This window comes from Staurois parvus, unplaced genomic scaffold (assembly GCF_062004578.1).
Source record: "Staurois parvus isolate SC_StPar_1 unplaced genomic scaffold, SC_StPar_1.0 ptg000400l, whole genome shotgun sequence".
Classification (NCBI taxonomy): domain Eukaryota; kingdom Metazoa; phylum Chordata; class Amphibia; order Anura; family Ranidae; genus Staurois; species Staurois parvus.
In genome coordinates, this window is record NW_028318196.1 from 124,972 (window position 1) to 150,061 (window position 25,090).

The 25,090-nt window shown below is 45.2% G+C and overlaps 1 protein-coding gene across 6 annotated transcripts in view; it reads right to left on the reverse strand.

The window, feature by feature from the left end:
- AKAP9 (A-kinase anchoring protein 9) overlaps positions 1-25,090 on the reverse strand; it is a 362,315-nt gene that overhangs the window by 104,789 nt on the left and 232,436 nt on the right. For all 6 annotated transcript variants that reach the window (XM_089686483.1, XM_089686482.1, XM_089686484.1 and 3 more), the window contains one exon: positions 17,701-17,863. In XM_089686483.1, the coding sequence (XP_089542609.1) occupies positions 17,701-17,863 (163 nt within the window). The remainder of the gene's footprint in view (positions 1-17,700; positions 17,864-25,090) is intronic.

A 25,090-nucleotide genomic window follows, 5' to 3' on the forward strand; every position in this document is an offset into this window, starting at 1 on the left:
GCGATGGAGACAGCAGCAATGGGAGGCCGTACAGGGACCCATGAGAGACTCTGGACTTGGCAGCAGCATGAGGAGGCGGTATATAGGGGCCCATGGCAGATTAGGGGCCTGGCAGCAGCTATGTGAGGCCCGTAATCTGCCTGCACCCTATGTCAAAAAATTAAACACACCAGCAGTGTGAAGAGACCTGAAAGTGGCACATGGCAGAGTGTGGCGATGGAGACAGCAGCAATGGGAGGCCGTACAGGGACCCATGAGAGACTCTAGACTTGGCAGCAGCATGAGGAGGCGGTATATAGGGGCCCATGGCAGATTAGGGGCCTGGCAGCAGCTATGTGAGGCCCGTAATCTGCCTGCACCCTATGTCAAAAAATTTAACACACCAGCAGTGTGAAGAGACCTGAAAGTGGCACATGGCAGCAGAGTGTGGCGATGGAGACAGCAGCAATGGGAGGCCGTACAGGGACCCATGACAGACTCTGGACTTGGCAGCAGCATGAGGAGGCGGTATATAGGGGCCCATGGCAGATTAGGGGCCTGGCAGCAGCTATGTGAGGCCCGTAATCTGCCTGCACCCTATGTCAAAAAATTAAACACACCAGCAGTGTGAAGAGACCTGAAAGTGGCACATGGCAGCAGAGTGTGGCGATGGAGACAGCAGCAATGGGAGGCCGTACAGGGACCCATGAGAGACTCTAGACTTGGCAGCAGCATGAGGAGGCGGTATATAGGGGCCCATGGCAGATTAGGGGCCTGGCAGCAGCTATGTGAGGCCCGTAATCTGCCTGCACCCTATGTCAAAAAATTTAACACACCAGCAGTGTGAAGAGACCTGAAAGTGGCACATGGCAGCAGAGTGTGGCGATGGAGACAGCAGCAATGGGAGGCCATACAGGGACCCATGACAGACTCTGGACTTGGCAGCAGCATGAGGAGGCGGTATATAGGGGCCCATGGCAGATTAGGGGCCTGGCAGCAGCTATGTGAGGCCCGTAATCTGCCTGCACCCTATGTCAAAAAATTTAACACACCAGCAGTGTGAAGAGACCTGAAAGTGGCACATGGCAGCAGAGTGTGGCGATGGAGACAGCAGCAATGGGAGGCCGTACAGGGACCCATGAGAGACTCTGGACTTGGCAGCAGCATGAGGAGGCGGTATATAGGGGCCCATGGCAGATTAGGGGCCTGGCAGCAGCTATGTGAGGCCCGTAATCTGCCTGCACCCTATGTCAAAAAATTAAACACACCAGCAGTGTGAAGAGACCTGAAAGTGGCACATGGCAGCAGAGTGTGGCGATGGAGACAGCAGCAATGGGAGGCCGTACAGGGACCCATGAGAGACTCTAGACTTGGCAGCAGCATGAGGAGGCGGTATATAGGGGCCCATGGCAGATTAGGGGCCTGGCAGCAGCTATGTGAGGCCCGTAATCTGCCTGCACCCTATGTCAAAAAATTTAACACACCAGCAGTGTGAAGAGACCTGAAAGTGGCACATGGCAGCAGAGTGTGGCGATGGAGACAGCAGCAATGGGAGGCCGTACAGGGACCCATGACAGACTCTGGACTTGGCAGCAGCATGAGGAGGCGGTATATAGGGGCCCATGGCAGATTAGGGGCCTGGCAGCAGCTATGTGAGGCCCGTAATCTGCCTGCACCCTATGTCAAAAAATTTAACACACCAGCAGTGTGAAGAGACCTGAAAGTGGCACATGGCAGCAGAGTGTGGCGATGGAGACAGCAGCAATGGGAGGCCGTACAGGGACCCATGAGAGACTCTGGACTTGGCAGCAGCATGAGGAGGCGGTATATAGGGGCCCATGGCAGATTAGGGGCCTGGCAGCAGCTATGTGAGGCCCGTAATCTGCCTGCACCCTATGTCAAAAAATTAAACACACCAGCAGTGTGAAGAGACCTGAAAGTGGCACATGGCAGAGTGTGGCGATGGAGACAGCAGCAATGGGAGGCCGTACAGGGACCCATGACAGACTCTAGACTTGGCAGCAGCATGAGGAGGCGGTATATAGGGGCCCATGGCAGATTAGGGGCCTGGCAGCAGCTATGTGAGGCCCGTAATCTGCCTGCACCCTATGTCAAAAAATTAAACACACCAGCAGTGTGAAGAGACCTGAAAGTGGCACATGGCAGCAGAGTGTGGCGATGGAGACAGCAGCAATGGGAGGCCGTACAGGGACCCATGAGAGACTCTGGACCTAGCAGCAGCATGAGGAGGCGGTATATAGGGGCCTATGGCAGATTAGGGGCCTGGCAGCAGCTATAGGAGGCCCGTAAGCTGCCAGCACCCTATGTCAAAAAATTAAACACACCAGCAGTGTGAGGAGACCTGAAAGTGGCACATGTTTGAGGCATGATTCATGGCGGATTTAGTCAGTTGTGTCAGGAACTGGTGGTTTGAAATCCAGACTAATCCACGCCTGATTCATTTTCACAAACGTGAGTCTCTCCACACTTTGGGTGGACAGTCGTGTCCTCCGCGGAGTTACAATACCTCCTGCCGCACTAAACACGCGCTCCGATGCCACGCTACTGGCCGGGCATGACAGCCTTTCAAGGGCAAATTCAGCTAGTTGGGGCCAAAGGTCAAGTTTCGTTGCCCAGTAGTCAAGGGGATTGTCTACCTCGGTTGGCAGGGTGCTGTCCAAGTAGGCCCAAGCCTGTTGTTTGAGCTCCTGCTCCAGGTCCACCTGATGCTGCTGCTGCTGCTGCGGCTGGTTAGTAGTTTCCTCACTGCGCTGGTGAAGAAAGCTACTCATCATCGACTGCAGACTGAGGCAGCCACTGCTGGTGGAGCTGCCACTGCTCCTACCACCCCACCCCTCCCCTGCTGCCATGCCAGTGGAACGCGAGCGCACAGGGCCCACAGTGTCTGAGGATGGACGTTGGCGCACAAAGGCAGAGACCAACTGACTACATAGGTGGTTTTTATAGTACGTAATTTTGGCCTCCCTCTCAGCAGGTGTGAAAAAGGCCACCATTTTGGACCGGTAGCGAGGGTCCAACAAGGTGGACAGCCAAAAGTCATCCCTCTGTCTGATGGTTATTATTCGGCTGTCGCTACGCAAGCAACCGAGCATGCTATGGGCCATTTGTGCCAAGGAATGCGAGGGACTCCCTGCCTCCATCTCCACAGCATACTGCCACGGTGCGTCTGGGTCCTCTGTCTCCTCCTCCTCCTCCTCTACCAGATGCTCCTGCTCCTCCACTCCTGTCCGCTGAGTGGAAAAACCACCCATTTCACTCAATAATTCCTGAGCACAAATGTCCTCCTCTACCTCCTCCTCTTCTTCCTGTCCTGCCCCCACAGGGGTCATGTGGCGTTGAGATCTGTGCGCCACGTCTACCGCACCCTGACCAGCCATTGTTAACAGCATTTGTTCCAGGACGTGCAACAGAGGAATGACGTCGTTCATCCCATAGTCCTGCCGACTCACGAATAGCGTGGCCTCCTCAAAGGGCCTGAGCAAGCGGCAGGTGTCACGCATGAGCTGCCAATGGCTGACATCTAAGTTACACAGGGGAGTACCTTTATCCGCTTGTAACATCAGGAAATCGGTGATGGCCTTTCGCTGCTCGTAAAGGCGGTCTAACATGTGTAGGGTTGAATTCCACCTTGTTGCAACGTCGCAGATCAGGCGATGCTGTGGAATTCCGTTCTGCCGCTGCAGCTCAATGAGGGTGTTCTTTGCGGTGTAGGAATGGCTGAAATGCATGCACAGTTTACGTGACATTTTAAGGATGTCTTGCAGTGGGATGGTGGATTTTAGGAACCGCTTGACAACCAGATTGAACACGTGAGCCATGCATGGCGCATGGCACAACCTTCCTTGACGCAGAGCAGACACCATGTTCTTTCCGTTGTCAGTCAACATGGTTCCGATTTTTAGTTTGCGCGGAGACAGCCATCTGTCGATTTCTCTGTTCATTACACTCAGCAGTTCCTCCCCTGTGTGACTACGTTCGCCAAGGCATACCAGGTGCAGCACAGCGTGACACCGTTGCGCCCTGCACATGTGATATGCCGGTCGGGTAATGGGACTTGGCACGGGGGTGGCGGCTGAGGACACGGCGGAAAAAGAGGTGGTAGAGGCGGACATGCTTGCTGGACCAAGGACGTGCAAACGTGGAGGCAAAAGCGTCGTGACCTGTCCAAGTTGCTGGTGCGGCTGTGCCGGCACCACGTTCACCCAGTGGGCCGTAAATGACATGTACTGTCCCTGACCGTAGTTACAGCTCCACACGTCGGCGCTGCCGTGCACTTTGGCAGAGACCGACATGCTCAAAGACTGGCCCACCATCTCTTCTACATGTGAATGCAGGGCTGGCACTGCCTTTTGGGCAAAGAAATGACGGCTTGGCACTCTCCACCGCGGCGCGGCACAAGCCATCATTTCTCGGAAAGGTGCTGAGTCCACCAGTTGGAAAGGGAGGGACTGCAGCACCAGCAACTTGGACAGGAGGACGTTCAGCTTTTGCACCGTCGGGTGCGTGCTCGCAAACTGTTGTCTCTTGGATACGGATTCCAAGAAAGACTGTTGACGGAATCCGAGAAGAGGAGTAGCAGGAGAAGGAGCATCTGAACGAGCGGAAGATGCCAATGAGCGACAACTCCCCTCAGCAGAGGTGTTGGAGCCTTGACTGGCTGATAGAGGGCGATTGACGACGTCGGGTGACGGAGCAAGTAACGGAGCGGGTGATGGAGCGGGGGCTGGGGCAGGCAGAACCGCCGTATGTTTATCACGGTTTTCCCAGGCCACCGAATGGTGACGCTGCATATGCTGACGCAACGCTGTAGTCCCAACATGGGCCCCCTGGCCACGCTTGCATTTCTGGCCACATAGTCGACATACGGCTACGTTTACTTCCTCGGGCGGCTTGAGGAAAAATTGCCACACCACCGAGTAGGAAACTTTGCCCCCGCTACTCTTCACTGGCTGACTGCTACTTCCTCCGTGCGCACCGGCACCACTACTGGCCGTGGTGGTAGGCTGCAGTGGAGCTGGTGCTCTACTCCGTGGACGTTTGGCTCCACTGACACTGATGCGACCCTGCTGCTGTCTCCTGGGCAACCCACCGACTGTTTTGCTCGCTGCCAAGCTGCCACCCTCTTCTCCTGATGATGCGGAAGAAATTGCCTGATGACGACGAGGCTGCCAAGTGCGATCAACCTCCTCATCATCAAGTAGGGTCTCCGCCTCACTACTAGCCCCCTCGGCTGCGTCTGGGTCAGGAGACAGACCTGTCTCTAGACCGGCTACCGAGCCACTCTCCTCGCCAGTACTTGTTCGCTTGGCTGCTGAAAAGGCCGATGTCTCCCCCCGTTCCTGACCGCCCTCTGTTAGCTCTTCCTCACTGTACAGTGGGGCTGAGCCCACAGCATGCGATACTTCGCTTGGTGAGGGAACAGCAAAGGACAGGGGCAGGTAGAGGACACGTGATTTCAGTGGGCTTGGTCCCGGGCCATGCCAACTAACGGTTGTGTCTGACGTACCCACCGACCGTTGGCTGTAGGTGTCAGAGGTGACCTGGGAAGAGGAAGACGACCGAGCCAACCAATCAATGACGGCAGGGTTGTCGGTGGAGACACGACCGCTGGATGACACCGGGAGCACTGGCCTCTGGCTGCGAATACTGCTGCCTCGACCCCTTCCTCTGCTGCCACGTCTGCTCGCTCCTAAAACATTGCCTCCTCTGCCACTCCTCTGCATGTTGTCTGACATACTATTTAATTCAACGATTAGGTGTCCCTGAGTAACAATTCTCTGGCACTCAGTAACAATTCTGTCTGTCCCTGAGTATGAATTCTGTGGCCCTGAGTAACAATTCTGTGTCTGTGCGAGTAACAATTCTGTGTCTGTGCGAGTAACAATTCTGTGTCTGTGCAAGTAACAATTTTGTGTCTGTGCGAGTAACAATTCTCTGGCACTCAGTAACAATTCTGTCTGTCCCTGAGTAACAATTCTCTGGCACTCAGTAACAATTCTGTCTGTCCCTGAGTAACAATTCTCTGGCACTCAGTAACAATTCTGTCTGTCCCTGAGTATGAATTCTGTGGCCCTGAGTAACAATTCTGTGTCTGTGCGAGTAACAATTCTGTGTCTGTGCAAGTAACAATTTTGTGTCTGTGCGAGTAACAATTCTCTGGCACTCAGTAACAATTCTGTCTGTCCCTGAGTAACAATTCTCTGGCACTCAGTAACAATTCTGTCTGTCCCTGAGTATGAATTCTGTGGCCCTGAGTAACAATTCTGTGTCTGTGCGAGTAACAATTCTGTGTCTGTGCAAGTAACAATTTTGTGTCTGTGCGAGTAACAATTCTCTGGCACTCAGTAACAATTCTGTCTGTCCCTGAGTAACAATTCTCTGGCACTCAGTAACAATTCTGTCTGTCCCTGAGTAACAATTCTCTGGCACTCAGTAACAATTCTGTCTGTCCCTGAGTAACAATTCTCTGGCACTCAGTAACAATTCTGTCTGTCCCTGAGTAACAATTCTCTGGCACTCAGTAACAATTCTGTCTGTCCCTGAGTATGAATTCTGTGGCCCTGAGTAACAATTCTGTGTCTGTGCGAGTAACAATTCTGTGTCTGTGCAAGTAACAATTTTGTGTCTGTGCGAGTAACAATTCTCTGGCACTCAGTAACAATTCTGTCTGTCCCTGAGTAACAATTCTCTGGCACTCAGTAACAATTCTGTCTGTCCCTAAGTAACAATTCTGTCTGTCCCTGAGTATGAATTCTGTGGCCCTGAGTAACAATTCTGTGTCTGTGCGAGTAACAATTCTGTGTCTGTGCAAGTAACAATTTTGTGTCTGTGCGAGTAACAATTCTCTGGCACTCAGTAACAATTCTGTCTGTCCCTGAGTAACAATTCTCTGGCACTCAGTAACAATTCTGTCTGTCCCTGAGTAACAATTCTCTGGCACTCAGTAACAATTCTGTCTATCCCTGAGTATGAATTCTGTGGCCCTGAGTAACAATTCTGTGTCTGTGCGAGTAACAATTCTGTGTCTGTGCAAGTAACAATTTTGTGTCTGTGCGAGTAACAATTCTCTGGCACTCAGTAACAATTCTGTCTGTCCCTGAGTAACAATTCTCTGGCACTCAGTAACAATTCTGTCTGTCCCTGAGTAACAATTCTCTGGCACTCAGTAACAATTCTGTCTGTCCCTGAGTAACAATTCTCTGGCACTCAGTAACAATTCTGTCTGTCCCTGAGTATGAATTCTGTGGCCCTGAGTAACAATTCTGTGTCTGTGCGAGTAACAATTCTGTGTCTGTGCAAGTAACAATTTTGTGTCTGTGCGAGTAACAATTCTCTGGCACTCAGTAACAATTCTGTCTGTCCCCGAGTAACAATTCTCTGGCACTCAGTAACAATTCTGTCTGTCCCTGAGTAACAATTCTCTGGCACTCAGTAACAATTCTGTCTGTCCCTGAGTAACAATTCTCTGGCACTCAGTAACAATTCTGTCTGTCCCTGAGTAACAATTCTCTGGCACTCAGTAACAATTCTGTCTGTCCCTGAGTAACAATTCTGTCTGTCCCTGAGTAACAATTCTGTCTGTCCCTGAGAATGAATTCTGTGGCCCTGAGTAAGAATTCTCTGGCACTCAGTAACAATTCTGTCTGTCCCTGAGTAACAATTCTCTGGCACTCAGTAACAATTCTGTCTGTCCCTGAGTAAAAATTCTGTGGCCCTAATAACGTTTCTGTGGCCCTAAGTAACAATTCTCTGGCACTGAGTAACAATTCTGTCTGTCCCTGAGTATGAATTCTGTGGCCCTAACTAGCGTTTCTTTGTCCCTAAATAACGATTCTGTGGCCCTCATTAACAAGTCTGTGTCCCTGAGTAATGGTTCTCTGTCCCTAAGTAACTTCTCTCTGTCCCCAATTCTCGTTTCTGTGGCCCTAACTCTGTCCCTGTCCCTAGTACAGAGCGGTCTGCCTCTGTTCAATGACTGCAGGCAAATGAAGATTTCCAAAATGGCCGCTATATATACCTCGACCATTACACAGTGCTGGCTGGCTGGCTGCTGATTGGCTGATGCGATCACATGTCGTTGAGGAATGCATTATGGGGCAGCGCGCCTTGTCTGCGCGCCTTCCCCGACATCCCCGCTCCGTCGCCGCACATGTCAGCCGCCATTTTCGGAAAAATTTCGATTCGCGCGTCCGAATTAGGCTGTTTTTCGGATTCGGCACGAATCGAAATTTTTCCGATATTCGACTCGAATTCCACTTCGGATACTTCGATTCGCTCATCTCTAGTTATCAGGAATAGATTGTTAGTGAATATTTGTATTGTATAGCAGTGGAGGTTACATACCTTTTCGACATACATCACTGCAGTATTCATATGTATCGTTCCGTACTTTCCAAAATGGGAAGGGAGCGAGAACATGACTGGAAAATTCTATAAACCCCTAATGGCACTTCCCTGGTGCTATGGCCATTTAAAATGGCTAGTGCCAAATTCCAAAATCCCCGCCGCCCGTTTTGGTATCTTTACCGACACGTGGCAGATTCAGGTAGTTTTTACTAGCATCACTTTTACCAAGGGGCATTATTAATGCACCAAATTAAAACCTAATTACCTCCATTCACAGATAACCAAATATAATTAAGACTAAGTAAAAGTTGGAGTACAGAGACAGGAAGAGTGCCTGTCTTTGTATGCTGTGTAGCAGGTAGCATATTTAGCGCCGCTACTTTCACCCCTCCCCATCTTTCACTGGTTAAGGATGATGTAGGCTTCATAGGTACCAGGCTGCTAGAAACCATTGATGATGATAGTGGGCAAAGGCTGGTGTAGAGGCCGAGACACTAGTTCCCCATCAGGTCCGCGCCATCCATATGACGGACAGCAGGCAGTGGGTGGATTAGGGACTGGCTGTCTATTAGCTATGCATTCACTCCCTGGTGCTGTCAAACATAAGGGGAGAGGATCTGATGGGAACTAGTGTGATAGGTGCAGCTGCAGGAGGCAGCAAACCTGCATTGAAGGAAGAGTGACTGTATGGATGCTACGGCCTCAGTGCGCCTCCACTCATGATGCATGCCTTAGATCAACCTTTCTAAACCAGGGCACCCAGGCACCCTGGGGTGCCTTGAGGTTTCATCAGGGGTGCCTTGGCAAAATGTCTAAAAATTGCCTAAAACTTGTATACAAGCCAGCGGGTGGAACAAGCCTGACTTTTAGTTACACAAAGCCACAGGTTTTCATTGTACACAATTACAACCTTTCAGCTGCTGGCGTCCTGACAAAACATGACATCATCAGTTGATAAGGAGGATGTCAGCTGCCTGCACAGCATCCTACTTTGACCCTCCCCTACCCCTTTCCATCCGTGCTGGGGTCACATTAGCTCAGTGATGGAGAAAAACTGAGGGAGAAGAGAAACACTGGAATACTAGTCAGTACCAGTGTGCAAAAGTGTATTTGCTTTGAAATAATAAATCACCTCTAATATTGGGTGTCCTACATGTGTGGATGTTGATGCATTATATAAAACTATTAGAATAGCTTTTCACATTTTAGAACGGGTTCATAATTTTAAAGGGTGCCTCGAGACTGTCCATAATTTTAAAGGGTGCCTCGAGACTGTCCATAATTTTAAAGGGTGCCTCGAGACTGTCCATAATTTTAAAGGGTGCCTCGAGACTGTCCATAATTTTAAAGGGTGCCTCGAGACTGTCCATAATTTTAAAGGGTGCCTCGAGACTGTCCATAATTTTAAAGTGTGTCTAGAGACTGTCCATAATTTTAAAGTGTGTCTAGAGACTGTCCATAATTTTAAAGTGTGTCTAGAGACTGTCCATAATTTTAAAGGGTGCCTTGACTGAAAAAAGGTTGAGAAACACGGCCTTAGATTCATGTACCTGCTTACAAGTACATGAATCTGTTGCCAGCACCAACATTTCTTCCGGCAGATTTAGAATTCTAACGATAGTCTTAAACACTCTTTTTAAATTTCCTTAAATGTGTCCAAATTCAGACACACGGCTTGACTGAATTTGGGAGGGTAGTTAGCATGCAGTCTATTTACCTGACACCTTAATAAATGCTGTGTAGGTTCTTTTATGACAGATTAAAAAAGTTTTAAGTAAAAGGAATGCTTTCTAGAAAATAGGTGACTAATGGATTTGAAAAGCATAAACAAGCTATGGGAAAGGGCCTTCCAGTACACAGTGGTTTTCTTATGGAACATTGGTGGAGTACACAGTCGTTCAGTTGCAAAAGATGAAAATATTCGGATTACAAATGCAAAGCAACATTTATACACTGCTTGTGTAGGAAACCTGGAAATGATTTTTATGCAAGATTTACATCCCACCAACAGTCTGTGCAGTGCTTTAGCAATTAAAGGGAGATAATACAGTTACTGAACTATTGAGTGTTCGGAGGGCCCAGCTCATGACAGCCTACAATATAGTAGGGACTTAATGAAGTGTACAACCTTTATAAAAGTGTAACACAACTTGTACCAGGGCTATAAAGAGCAAACAATTTATTAGAGTGTATAGTTACAGTACTGCAATCACCTACCACAAAGTCAGAGGGATCCAAGCATTGCCGCTCTCCTGCCTCCAGAAGCATAAACGTGCATACTCAGCCAAAAAGAACAAGGAGAGTGGAATCCCTCCATAATGGCCACAACCAGTGTGCAGACCATCCATGGAAATCTCACTTTTAGGAGTCCCTAATAGGATACAAGAACCCCTTTGGCGATCTATCTTTCCAGCATCTTCTGAAACAATCATCTTGCTGGACCAGCTCTAAATATATAGCTGTATAAGCTGTTCAGGCCCTCCATTTTTAAGCCTTTAGACATTAGGCTGAGCTGATCTGCTTCTCAGCTGTGGATGATGACATTTCTTCATGTCTTCAAATTTATATAAAATTTCTATACATAAAAGGGCTTCTATTTTCAGTTTATTGGTCATTTAAATGACTGCAATGTAAAGCAATTAAACAGGGTTGATTTATATACTCAAATACTGATGTGTCAATCACTCATACCCCGGAGTATGTAATTATGTGTTATGGGCTCTGGTGTCAAAGGGTAGCCTGGCTGGGGTTTAAGTAAATGATCCTGCTGGTTAACCTCAACTTTGTATTGTGTCCTAACCAGGCAGTAAAGAATGAGCACAACCCCACTCTAGCTCTTTGAATCTAAGCCAGTGGTCTCTAAACTGCGGCCCGGGGGCCAGATGCGGCCCTTTGCTTGCTTATATCCGACCCTCGAGGCATTATTCCTCCTACTGCAAGCAACATTGTGGCACAGTTTCTCCCACTGACAACATTGGGGCACTATTCTCTCATTGATACCAATGATGGGACACTATTCCTTTGATTGATACCAAAGATGGGGCACTTTTCCTCCCATTGACACCAATGATGGGGCACTATTACTCCAATTGATACCAACGATGGGGCACTATTACTCCCATTGATACCAACGATGGGGCACTATTCCTCCCATTGATACCAACGATGGGGCACTATTCCTCCCATTGATACTAACAATTTCTCCCATTGATACTAATGATGGGGCACTATTCCTGCCATTGACATCAATGATGGGGCACTATTCCTCCCATTGACACCAATGATGGGGCACTATTACTCCAATTGATACCAACGATGGGGCACTATTACTCCCATTGATACCAACGATGGGGCACTATTCCTCCCATTGATACTAACAATTTCTCCCATTGATACCAATGATGGGGCACTATTCCTCCCATTGACATCAATGATGGGGCACTATTCCTCCCATTGACACCAATGATGGGGCACTATTCCTCCCATTGACACCAATGATGGGGCACTATTTCTCCTAATAAAACCAGTGATGGAGCACTATTCCCCCATTGATACCAACGATGCGGCACTATTCCTTTCATTAATACTAATGATGGGGCACTATTCCTTCCATTGATACGAACGATGGGGCACTATTCCTCTCGTTTATACGAACGATGAGGCACTATTTCTCCCATTGATGCCAATGATGGGGCACCATTTCTCCCGTTGATACCAATGATGGGCCACTATTTCTACCATTGATACCAATGATGGGGCACTTTTCCTCCCATTGATACTTGCAATGGGGCACTATTACTCCCCCTAATACCAATGATGGGGCACTATTCCTCCCCCTAATAGCAATGATGGGGCATTGTTTACTCCCACTGACGCCAGGACATTTTCTTCTCCCACTAGTTACAGTCTGGCCCCCCTAAAGTTTGAAGGACAGTAAACGGGCCCTTTGTTTAGAAAGTTTGGAGACCCCTGATCTAAGTAGTAAGGAATTAATAGTCAAATAGTGTTGATCACTTTGGTATCTGGAAATACAATGCTGCAGGTTTGCCAAACAGCTTCTAATGCTAACCACCAATTAAAATAATAATGCACACATATAATTAGCAAAACAATGAAACTGAAACAAGGGCAAAATAAATAACTCAGCCATTATTAATCTGAAGATAAATACAGACTCCTTGGTTCTCTAATGATAGGCCCTGGAAGAACATCGCTGAGTTTACAGTGTAGCTACCTACAAAGGTACGCTTTCATTTGCCTTTGTAAACTTCTCTGGTCCTCTAGTGGTGTCCCTCCCTCCTACTTTTTCTTTGGAGATGTCACCTTTGCATTACTCTGTAGCAAATCCAAGAAAGCAAGTCTTCCATCTCCTGTTGCACATCCCATCACATCAAATAAATAGGTCCAGCAGCAATAATTAAATGCATTCATAAATGCTGCAACAAGCTGGCTAGAAGATTGTGGTGCAACCACACATGCTAGCTGTTGATTTGACAACTGGTATGTATTATTAACTGAAATCTCAGCTTTAGTTGGACTGGCTATTTATCATATTTCAATAGGTTGTGAAATTTATGCTCGTATTTGCTGAAAGTTCTGTTCTCAGTGGCTGAATAACCAGATTGTCCATTTCACAATTCTAGTGCAATACCGAAGACAGGTAGGGCACATTCAGCTGATATTCCCATCCAGATTAATTCATCCCCCAGGCACTTTAAATCTCGAAGGCCACTGACATAATCTCTAAAATGATATTATCAATGTGAAAATATGCTTGATCATCAAACTATCTATATCTTTTCTATCTCTGAATCAGAACTGTAGGCTTTAGGCAGGTGTGTAATGAAAAAAAAAATGTCTCCCCTGCCGTTCTGTCACATGCAAAGCCCTGCAGCTAATTCCAACATGTGCAGAGGCGTCTGAACAAAAAATACTTTGTCAGGTCTATAGAAGAGGTAGGTCTATTCAGAAACATTCTTGAGAAAGAAAATGCACTTGGCAATCTGCATAACTGAGCTTAACAAAAGGGAGAGAGAAAGAGAGAGAGATCAAGATGGAGAGAGAAGGAAGGATGGAAAGAATAAAAAGTGAAGATAAAAAAGAGAAAGGAAAGCAAGGAAGAAAGGAAGTTAGGATGAAAGAAGTGTGAAAGAGAAAGGAGAGAGAAGGGGGGGGGAGAGAGAAGGGGGGGGGGGGAGAGAAAAGAGAGAGGGATGGATGGAGGAGAGAGAGAAGAGAGAGGGAAGGGAGAGAGAGCAGAGAGGAAAGAGAGAAGCGAGAGAGAGGGAGGGTGTTATTTGGTCCTGCCAATAAAGCACATTTCTTGGGGAGCCAACAGTGAAAACAGCTGCACAATATGTGACAGCATGCCACAGACTGAGAGGAACATGAAAAACTGAGGACTTAAAAATCCTTTACAAGGACTCTTCCCCTATCCCCCTTTATTATTACCCCTTCCCCCCATACAAACTGTTTTGGCAATGCTAAAATGTTATTTGGTCCTGTTAAAGCGCATTTGAATTTGAAAAAGAAAAAAAAGGAAGAGAGAGAGAGAAAGAAGAGAGAGCGAGGGGGGAGAGGAGAGAGCGAGGGGGGAGGGGAAAGAGCGAGGGGGGAGGGGAAAGAGCGAGGGGGGAGGGGAAAGAGCGAGGGGGGAGGGGAAAGAGCGAGGGGGGAGAGGAAAGAGCGAGGGGTGAGAGGAGAGAGCGAGGGGGGGGAGGAAAGAGCGAGGGGTGACAGGAGAGAGCGAGGGGGGAGAGGAGAGAGCGAGGGGGGAGAGGAGAGAGCGAGGGGGGAGAGGAGAGAGCGAGGGGGGAGAGGAGAGAGCGAGGGGGGAGAGAGCGAGGGGTGAGAGGAGAGAGCGAGGGGTGAGAGGAGAGAGCGAGGGTTGAGAGAGAGAAAAAAGGGCAGAGAGAAGGAGATAATGCAGAGAATGCACACAGGTAAGTAGCACACAGGTAAGTAGCACACATCAGCAGTGCAGGAATGCACTCGTTATAAGTAAGCAGCAAACATATTCCTCTGGACAGCCTCTGGCCAAGGCCAGACATGATTCCTTTATAGAGAACTTGACAAAGGCATGTCAGCAATGCAGAGGGATCCATACAACCTTGACCTTTAGTCACAGTAATGGAAAAGAAACATATTGGAATGCACAGAAATGTCTAAGGACATCCTATCACCATTTTACAAAGATTTCTCCTGAGTTTATCCCTAAGCCATAACAAATAAATGGACATGTGCCTTGGGGGTCGCACAGTGGATAGCACTCTTGCCTTATAGATCCAATACAAACATTTATACATAATGTGGCGTTTCCTTAATGGTCTTTACTATATCTGAGATGGTGAGGATAGGACAGAGACTTTGTTATTGATCTGAGGCATATCTATATATGTGATGTACATAATTTGTATATCTTATTTGGGATAGATCCAATATACATACATTTATACATGATATGCTGTTTTCTTAAGGGGTAATGAATAAGTGCTGTCTTTAGTGTGAAACGCGTTTACCTGCCAGTCCCCCACTGTATTTCCACTGTCTGTATTGGTTTTATCTTGGTTCAATAAAGTGGATTGTTTGGAGTGCAGCCGATAGGATGTCCTTTATTCTCACTCTTGCCTTGTAGTTACTAATGCTCGAATACCAACCAGACTCCAATATGCTCTTGCCAAACTTGTGTGGGTTTCCTCCAGTGGCTCTGGTTGCTTCCCATAATTCATAAAACATACCGGAAGGTAAAATAGCCTTTCAGTTAACTGGCCCTAACTTGTAGGGATAGCTGTGGGCTCCTACAGTGGATAGGGACCAATAAAAAATACATGTATTCTACCACTGTGCAATATCAATACAGAAATGTAGTAGAACTACACCTCTGAATGGGGTATATTAGTAGAACAAAAAGGTACACCGCTCAGGCAAACAATCCAGATCAATCCCCAACAGGTGCAGGCTCCGGCTCGCCACCACACGTCGCAATAGGAAGAAGGGTCAATCACACACCGGAGGATTGATGAATATAGTGTGTATTTATTAATCCATAGGACACACAACACCAGGACATGAATACAGGACCTGTTAACGCGTTTCACATGATCTTGTGCTAAATCATAACCAATAAATGTTATGATTTAGCACGCGTTTGTATGAAACGCGTTAACAGGTCCTGTATTCATGTCCTGGTGTTGTGTGTCCTATGGATTAATAAATACACACTATATTCATCAATCCTCCGGTGTGCGGTTGACCCTTCTTCCTATGGGGTATATCAGTACTTTGTTATTTAGGGACAGGTATTGGTCTCTTCAGCTGCCTTTCCTGGTGAGACATTTGCCTGTCTTGGGTTTGCCTTGGATATTAGAAGAGAAAACTCAGTGGATCCTAATTTGATTTTGCTTACTGTGTTTAGAGAGACACTCCCTGGATAGTTCAGTGATCAGACAACACACATTTGTACAAATAAATATTAGATCATCAACACTTTCATACTCAAACCACAATCTTCTTTGATTTTTGCCACACCTTTTTCTGAAGTCTTAAAGGAAAGGCAGATGATCTAGTCTGAGCCGTGCTCGTGCCATAAGGCACGGTATGGGTCTGGTTTAAGGATGCGAATAAGCAATAAAGATCAGATTTCACAGTAAATGTTGGCTGGTTGGACTGGACGCCTTGCCAGTTGCTATTGTTATTTCAGTGGAGAGAACAATCTATCACCTGGAAAGGCATAACTCAGCAAACATTTTTTTTCCTCCGCCAAAATAAATCAGGAATTTTGGCTGAGTTGTGAAGTACCCACATATATCCTGCTCATCACTTCAGCTTTGTGGATACTTTCCAAAAAGATTAAGCTCTTGGTTTCAAACATGCACTCAGGTACTTCAGTGGCATCTCCTACCTGGAGCTCCTACTGCTTAGATATATCTATTCTGCATGGGCCAACACTATAGCCAATAATCATTAATGCAGGTGACACAGCAAAGACATCAATTTGTATCTGCTGGTCATCTAAAAGATCACTTTTACAATTGTAATCTGGCCAAAGTTAAGGGCATACAATATGGAAACTAGGTCTTGACAGATTGAGCACTCTTTAAATAAAGAAGCCTAGAAAAAACACTTGTGAGAGTTAGATGCTGCAGATACTTTTATGACCTGTAGCACAATCTGCAATTTTCCTTTTAAGCTCTGAAGCTGCACAGCTTGTTATTGCAATCCTGTGCAAAGTCTTCTTTTACAGCTGCCATGAGAGAGAATGCCACAAAACACTGCTATGCTATACATAGAAAAGTCACAGTGAAGGAAACGCACATGATAGCAAAACTGCGGTTCCCTATAGGCCTTGTTCTTCAAGGGGGGTACGTAGGGGTGTACCTAGGGTGCGTTTGGGGCTATGCACTCACACAGATGTCACATTGGGAGCAACAGCTATATTTATGCAGCTGCTGCATCCCAATTGACAGCAATGGGACGGACTGTACAAAACACCTGTGCATCCCCTTGTGGGCAAAAAGTACTCTCACTAAGGGCGCACATTAATAGACCCTGTGCGAACAAGGCCTTAGGTTCTATATCTTAATCCCTTGGAGCTAGCCCTTTAAGGGGTTTCAGAAGTCGTGAGGCGGGCTGGGTTTATGATCATGTGACCACTGTGATTATAGTGGTCACATGATCAGAAAGCTTCTCATAGCAAGTAGAGATCGGGAGCTTCCTGTTAGCTGCCAGTAACTGTGTCCTGGGAGCGCACTCAAACACAGTTCTGTTTACATTCTGGTGTTACATCCTTTTGGCGTTAAGGCACACACGCCGAGAGGCTGCATATATGCAGACAGCCGGTGTGAAGGAGTTAACTATAGGTGAAAGTTTTTTTTTTGCTTGACTGGTTTTGTTTGTCTTCACCTTGTATATGTACTTTCAAAACGTACAATAAAAAATTAAATTTGGATGAAAAAAAATAAAAATAATATATATATATATATATATATATATATATATATATATATATATATATATATATATATATATATATATATATATATATATATATATATATATATATGCCAAGCCCTGATCCTATACTGCCCTGTAGGGGTACTGTGCCACAACTCAAGCTTGGCCTGGTGAATCAAACTTGTTCCATGCTGCACAGAACCTTTGCAAACCCAATTTGGCAGGACTCTAGCCCGAGGTGACCTTAGAGTTAGGGAAGAGTCCATAAACAAACAGTCATCTGTGTCTTTTTAAAAGTCATCTACACGTGTGACTACACAGTTTTAAGAAGTTGAACAGACATTTAAAAGACATCACATATGTTCTTCTAGTTCTCTTCCTTATGTCAGATATTGCACTTACCTTCAGCTTTGCTCAGTTCCAGGGCTAAGTGTTCTCTAGCTTTGGCCTCCTCATTGAGTCTTTCTTGAAGCTCCTCCTGACATCGGAGCAGGTCAGTAGTCTCCTGTTTCCTCTTCAGGGATTCCCGCACCAATTCTGTTTGTGCTGCCTTGGCATGTTCAAGCTGCAGAGTGAAATAAATCGGACCACATGATCACTTTAAAGGGTATTATAAATGAAAAGCTTTGGCTATGCACAATGCTAAACTGTAAACTGCTAAACTGTACAGGTGTGATTACTGAATTCCTTTTTTAAAAGCCATTCCAGACTCTATAAGACTAGGTACTCAAAATTTTTTAAATGATAAAGCATAAAGAAGAACTCCTGTATATGCATAAAATCACCCATTAATATACCCCCCCCCCTTCACAAAACACTAAGCAGTCAACACAATTTTAAAAATCATTACTATTTAGAAGAAAAGTCTAATTTAATTTTCATGACCTCATCTCTGTAATTCAAAAGATAACAGAATCTGCTCTGCCAAGGAGGAGGTGTAACATCAGGGATTACATCACAATCATATCCTTTCCTCTCTCTCTCTGCAGTAAAAGGAAACTACAGTTCCCATCAACCACAGGGAATTGTAGAGAATGTGGGTGTGTATACTATGCCTGTACATGTTGAATGTGTCTGAAAGTCTTTGCCCGCCTACCACTGCAGGTGGGGCTGAATTACATCACTGCTTCCTGGAGAAAGAACTACAGAGGGGCTGTGCCAAGAGCAGTGGCTGGGGGAATAGAAGGTGTAGCAGTTACTGGTCTTACAAAGAGGAAACTAAAAGGGAATTAACAGTTTGAAGTGAAAATAAATAGGCTATTTCAGAGCAACTACTGAGTGAACCAGAAGGTGGATGACATTCAGTGAAAATAGGAAATCAGCAACAAGGACATGTAAAGAAGTTTTTGCCCAGAGTTCTGCTTTAAAGGATAAAAATTATAATGAATTCATTATTAAACATTTTCTTTAACTTCTTGTATATTGTGGTTTGTTATGCTTGCAAAGTCCCCCAAATAGCGACCCTACTTTGATGCAGCGGTAAGGCGAGTTTGGTCAAATGTTCTTGAAAGCTACCCTGGTAGTAGCATAGCAATGTCCCAGATAAAAAGGGGTACCTTACTGTTCCTGATTGGGACATGGGGCTAAGCATTCGTTTCTATTTCTAACATGTTTGGACTCCTTTGTGGGCTGTAGAGCAATAAGTAAGTAGGCCTGCAAACGGTCCATTAACTGTACAGTAATCATTTATATTTGGATGATGCTGGAAAAAAAATTCTAAACTACCTGCTGCATTATGTAATGCCTTTAAAGTACCATCATTGCAAAGCAGCAGCAAGCAAGTGTAATATATATATAATTTTGGTTTTTTTTTAGTGCACACAACACAAAATAATCCCCAATTTTTTTCATAAAATGTAAAAGATGGGGTTGCATCAATTAAATGGATACCAAAAATGTCGAACCTCACGTTGCATGTGCTTGCAAAATGGTAATAAACTATGTTACTCAAAATTGTCCATAGGTGACGCCTTATAAGCCAATAACAGCCAACTGTGAATTATGGCCCTAGAAATTTTGCTCTTACTCTGATGTATATGGCGATACCTCAAATCTGCGGCAGAACTGCTGTTTACATACACATCAGTGAGGTGCTGGGGTGCTTTTACATTTTTTTTTCAATTATTTTTATCACTTTATTTAACACTTTATTTATATTACAAGGGGACTAATAAGCTCCCTCTCTATTAGAGTCCCAATGTCACCTCTGCACACCACTTATCAAGCACAGATCATCCTTAATTAACTGCTTCTCTGGCTACAGTAGGTGGTCCTTCTCACTACCATAAAAGTGATTGGGTGGCTGTAGAGCCACCAGGATCACTTCTACTGAACAGCCAAATCATCACCTGAAGAAAAAAAAAAAAAAAAAGGATACCAAGCTCATGGCTGTAGCCAAGTGCTTGTTTTACCATTTGAAGTCCAGTACGTTTTAAAACAAAGGATGACAAGTGGCTAAAGTAAAGTATGTGAACACTACCAATGAACTTCTTTTATTTGCTCCCTCCTGGTCTGCTAAACATACTTGTGATGGGAGTGACGTTTGGGGGGACCCCTGTCTCAGCTCCCCATGTTCCCATTATGTGTAAGTCACCCTGTGCCTGTTAGGGGTACAGGGTGAAATGTTCTAATATTGGTGTGGAGGTTGTTCATTGTTCTCTGCCATGCAGCTGCATCCCATTCTTCTAACAAACTATTATGGGATGCAATGTTTGTGAATTGGTGTGGGGGTTGTTTATTGTTTAATACCACTTGGTTGTCCCATTGTCCTATTATGTGTCTTGCTTGGCAGCAAACTATTATGGGATGTATGGGTTTGTGTATTGTCTACTGCCATGTGGTGTATCCCATTGTTCTATTGTGTGTCTTGTTTGGGATGGGATGTAATGTTTCTGGTAGCCCTTCCCCCTGATGGGACGGCCTGCTGATGTGTTTCCTCTCTGGGTGTGTATTTCCCCGCCCTGTGTATATATCTTGTATCTATGGTAAAATAAAGGAGTCCATTTCCTGTTTTCATACAAGCCTGGAGCTGTCTCGTCTTGTATGGCTAGCGGTGGTGTCCGTGGATCTGTGTTCAGACAGGGAAGCGGGAGTCTAACGGAAATACCCTTGTGCAGTCTGGGTCCGGTTCCGTTACAATACTATTAGCATTTTTTGTTATTTCTATTTGATAAGTGCAAAAAAAAAAAAAAAACCTATTCATTTTGCTAGAAACCTCCTTAACTGATAATCTGTGTTCTCTGCCTATGCACAAGCAGGGGTAATGCATCTTTGTCAGGGGCGGACTGACAACTCATGGGGCCCCCGGGCAATAGGGAATAATGGGGCCCCTGTGTCCTTGCCCAAACTCAAACAAGCCTATGAAAAAGGTACCAGGGGCATCTCATGGGGCCCCCTACTGACCCTGGGCCCTCGGGCAGTGCCCGAGTTTCCAAATGGTCGGTTCGCCCCTGATCTTTGTAATGTAGGCAGTGCTGACAACAGATGCTTAGGAATTCAGAGCCAAAAAAAACTGTGTTGTCAAAGAGGAAATTTAGGTGCACACTACAGTATATTTCTTGCACAGCAACAGTTATCTTTCTGTACTTGGTGTGTTTTAAGGGATCAAACATGGGGAAATGTGCATGTACAACAGAAATGTATGAAATGTCTTTTTCTTTTTGACGTAGTGATATACAGTATGTTGCGGACTGGGATGCAGCTTCAGCTTGTGTCACAATTTCGAACATTGCCTGCAAGGTGATCTTTGCAAACAACAGGTAATGTATAAATTCTTGTAGCACTTTAGTACAATTAAAACCCAGTACACTAATTTTACGCATATGCAGCTAAACAAATAACTCAGATTCCATCATACAAAGCTTTAGGCTTGGAGACCCTTTAATTATTTACACCAGAGCCTAAATTACTACTAGAGAGACAGCTATGCCATAGATAACACAGAATGGCAGGTTACAGAGTGATGTAATGCTATATTCTTCTAAGTGGATAGTATTTCTTGCACGTGTGGTAATCTAAAAGAACAAGAGAACTTATAATGATTAGGAGGAGAAATTTTAATTTAAGCAGCAAAAGTAATTTGCCTATACTAGCATATTTTATACTCCTCTCGTATGCAAGTGTGAAGACAATAGCAGGCTTACAGGAAAGCTATAAAATTCAATAATTGTTTTAGGTTTGTTTTACAATATTATTTACAGATTGAGCTACTGAGTTCCATAAACAACAGGCTATTGTCATTAAATAATCAAACAGACGTCCTGTAAAATATAAAAAGAAGCTTAAAGAACCACCTGCTGGTTCAAAAACAATTCAGCCAGAAGCTCCAGTTATGAGATAACCCTACAACCATGACCATCACAAGGCCAAATTGGTTACGTTGCATTCCTTTCATGCCTTCTCCATAGTGTACAATGAATAAATTATTATTAGGCAATTTCCCAGTTATTTACAAAGTATTAACCTTTTATGCAGATTCATATGTTAGTATGACATCACTCAGCCGAGCCAGACTCTTGGGAGGGATCCTGACTTTGTCGGGATCGACCCAGGTGCATGAGCACCGGCTGTTTAAGCCTCTCAGCGTGCTGCTGAGATTCTGAGCGAACAACCCTTCTAATTCCCTTCACAGTCTGGTGTTCCAGCGAGTGCTGGAGAAGTAGAGCAGACAGCCTGTGACTAACAATCGTCAGCTCTCTGCTCACTGAAGACCCGAGAACTTAGTGATCAGTGGTCTTTGATTGCTCAGTTCTTGGTCTGAGAGGCAGCGGGGGACAGATGCTGCATCCACCTAGACTTACATGCAGTCTGATCTACCATTTTAGAATCTCCTAGACTGTAAGCTCGAAAGAGTAGGGCCCTCTAACCCCTCGTGTGCTGTTTGTTGTTGCTGTGCTGTTCCATGTATTGTCGTCCCCCCCCCCTCTATTGTACAGCGCTGAGCAAACCCTTTGGCGCTATATAAACTCAAAGTAATAAAAATAATAATATCCAAAGTGTATGGGTAGCTTAAAGTTTATCAAAAAGGAAAAACTTTTTTTGGTGTTTTATTGTGCCGAGGGTTTAGATTCCTTGTTTTTTTTTTTTTTTTTTACTGCCATCTGTGTCTCTGCTGTGGAGATTCACACTTTCTTTTGGTGCCGCTGGAAGTGAAATTGGGGCAAAAATGTAAAATTTTAAGTTGCTACCAGAACAGGAATAATAGTGAAAACTTCAAATGGGGAATACTGTTCCAAGTACAACTGCCAAAAAAAAAAAAAAAAAAAAAAAAAAAAGAGTAGCTCACTTTGAAGTGATTTGCTCTCACGTCCTGCTGTATCTTTAGGGTGTGAATGGACAGAAAAGCTCTTAAATGGCACAGTTGGCAAAAAACTAGGGTTTTTAACTTTTCCATACGCTTTCCAAAATGAGGGAAAAATGTATGGTTTTATACTGTATATATTAAATTTTAGTAATAAGTTCATTGAGCTTGGCCTGCTAAAACAGGTTTTGGCTTTCATTCTATAAATGAATGAAGGACTGATTGGTTATAAAACCACCCCTCTCTAATCTCAACTAGAAGGGCTGTTTCATGGAAGATAGAGATGAGCTTAGGCATGTCCAAACCCTCCTGAGCCATCCCGCCAGGAAGCTGTCACTGCGGACCACCAATCATATACTGCTGAGGCATTCCACACCTTGTAGCCTCAAGTATAGGTGCAGTTATGGGATGGGGAAAGCCTCGGCTGCTTATAGTTGGCAGTCTGCAGTGACCGCCTCTTGTGGAGAGAGTGTACGTTGGTTTGGACTAGTATCAGAACATGTCTGAGCTCATCCCTGGTTTAGATGGTGAGATGGTCGTATAGGAACAATATTCTGGAGGGAATATCTATTGCATCATTTCTTTTCTAGCTTCCTCCTCCCAATTTCAATATTTATGATCTCATTTACAAGCCACTGAATATGTTATGAAAACAAAAAGTCAGCACTAGCTAGAATAGAGGGTGTTTTCCTTCTGCTAAGATAAACAATAGGCTGCCAATAAAACACCAAACACCCTAAAGTCTACAAGACAATACTGACCCTCAGCCATTTAGCAGGACCTGTTGTATCACAAATATGTTTGCCTAAAGCTAAAGTGTAATCTCATCTCATAAAAACTCTAAGTACTTTTTGTTTTAAAATAAAACATTTGTGTTTTCATTACATATTTATTTTAAACCCTGCAATGTCATTATTGAGCTTCTGTGCTTTTCTATGCAACCTTGGCAGATCACGGCAGTTGAGAGGGGCCAGCTGGGTACTGTACATCACGGGAACCCTGCTTGAGTACTCCTCTCAAAAGTACTCAGCCCTCATGTGAGCAGGGAGCAGGCTTTTGAGAGAGGTTAAACAAATATCAAAATTCATTGACTAGTAGATGTCAGTCTGATGCAGCGGGTGCTCCTAGGTAGGTCGCCTTTGCATGTTGACTGCCCTAGGTAATGCCCACATTTGACGTATGATTGAAAGAAGAGAAATCCAATAAATCAAAAGGGTGGGCCAGGGACCAAAATACGGAGAAGAAAAGGGCAAGATGATGCTGGAAAATTAAGCAGTCTCTATCGGACTTGCTGCAGCTTGTAATACATGCATTGAGAAGCTCACAGTGTGCAGTAAATTCAGAGTAAGCAATTTCAGTAGAGGGAAGGAATCAGTACAGTTCTCCAAGAAGGAATTTAAGGCTGGAACTCAACTTTTTTTTTTTCTCTATAAGGTTTATTAGGAAAGCACAGAGCATACAAGAAGTACAATGAGTACAAAGAGATACAGTGTGATAAAGAAAAATGCAATGTAAAACAAATAACAAATGCCATACATAGAGAGATGATCAGGTAAACAGACAGACAAAGATCGCATGTCACACATATTATCAATGATATAAATGATAGTCAATTAGAGGAGGCGACAGTCACATCATGGATGACGGCACGTAATACCCAAAACCATAATAAGGCAAGGGAAATCCACAAGACAAGCAAGTACAGTTATTTATTCCCCCATATGTCTAACATCGTATAAAGGCAGAGTGGGGGGGGGGGCAGAGGATGTGAGTAGAGGCATCCCATAGAGGAAAGCAGGTGCTGAGAGCACTAAGCTATCCATGAGGTAAAAGGGGGGTTGCGAGTAATGGTTACCTGTGTGTGAGAAGAGGTCTTTGTAAATCAGGAGGCACGTATATTGCAATTTACAGAAGGGTATGAGCGAGTGTCGCCTATGGACAGGGAAAAAAAGTGGAGGGGTAGGAGGAGGAGAGTAAAGTAAGACATGCAAAATAGAAAGGAAAAAAGGAAGGATAAAGGGTATGATAAAAAAAAAAAAAAAAAAAAAAAAAAAGAGTCAGAAGGTGAGGAATAGGGATGGAGGGGTGATGGAGAGCCAAAAGGGAAAAGGAAAAAAAAAAAAAAAAGGGGGGGGGGGAAGAGAGGGTTAGAAGGGAGGGAAGGGAACTAGGGGGGACAGTATAGGCAGGGGCATACTACAGGTGTGGAAGCTCCAGGGACACAACAACTAAAAGCAACCCCGAAGAGGGTATAAGCACGAGTCAGACAATCGGGTGCATTGAACCTGAAGGTATCACGCTCCGATCCGTGTAAAGGGTAGGATAGAATATCATGACAACCTTAAAAAAGGTCGAGGGGAGATGTTATGAAGAAGACAATGTGGGAATGGAGGTTCGGCACAAAGTCAAGTGGAGAGACTCATAAGGGAACAGATTTCGGAGGTCGTTTGAAATGGAACTCAACTTTAAAGTAGAATAAGAGCAAATTTTAAG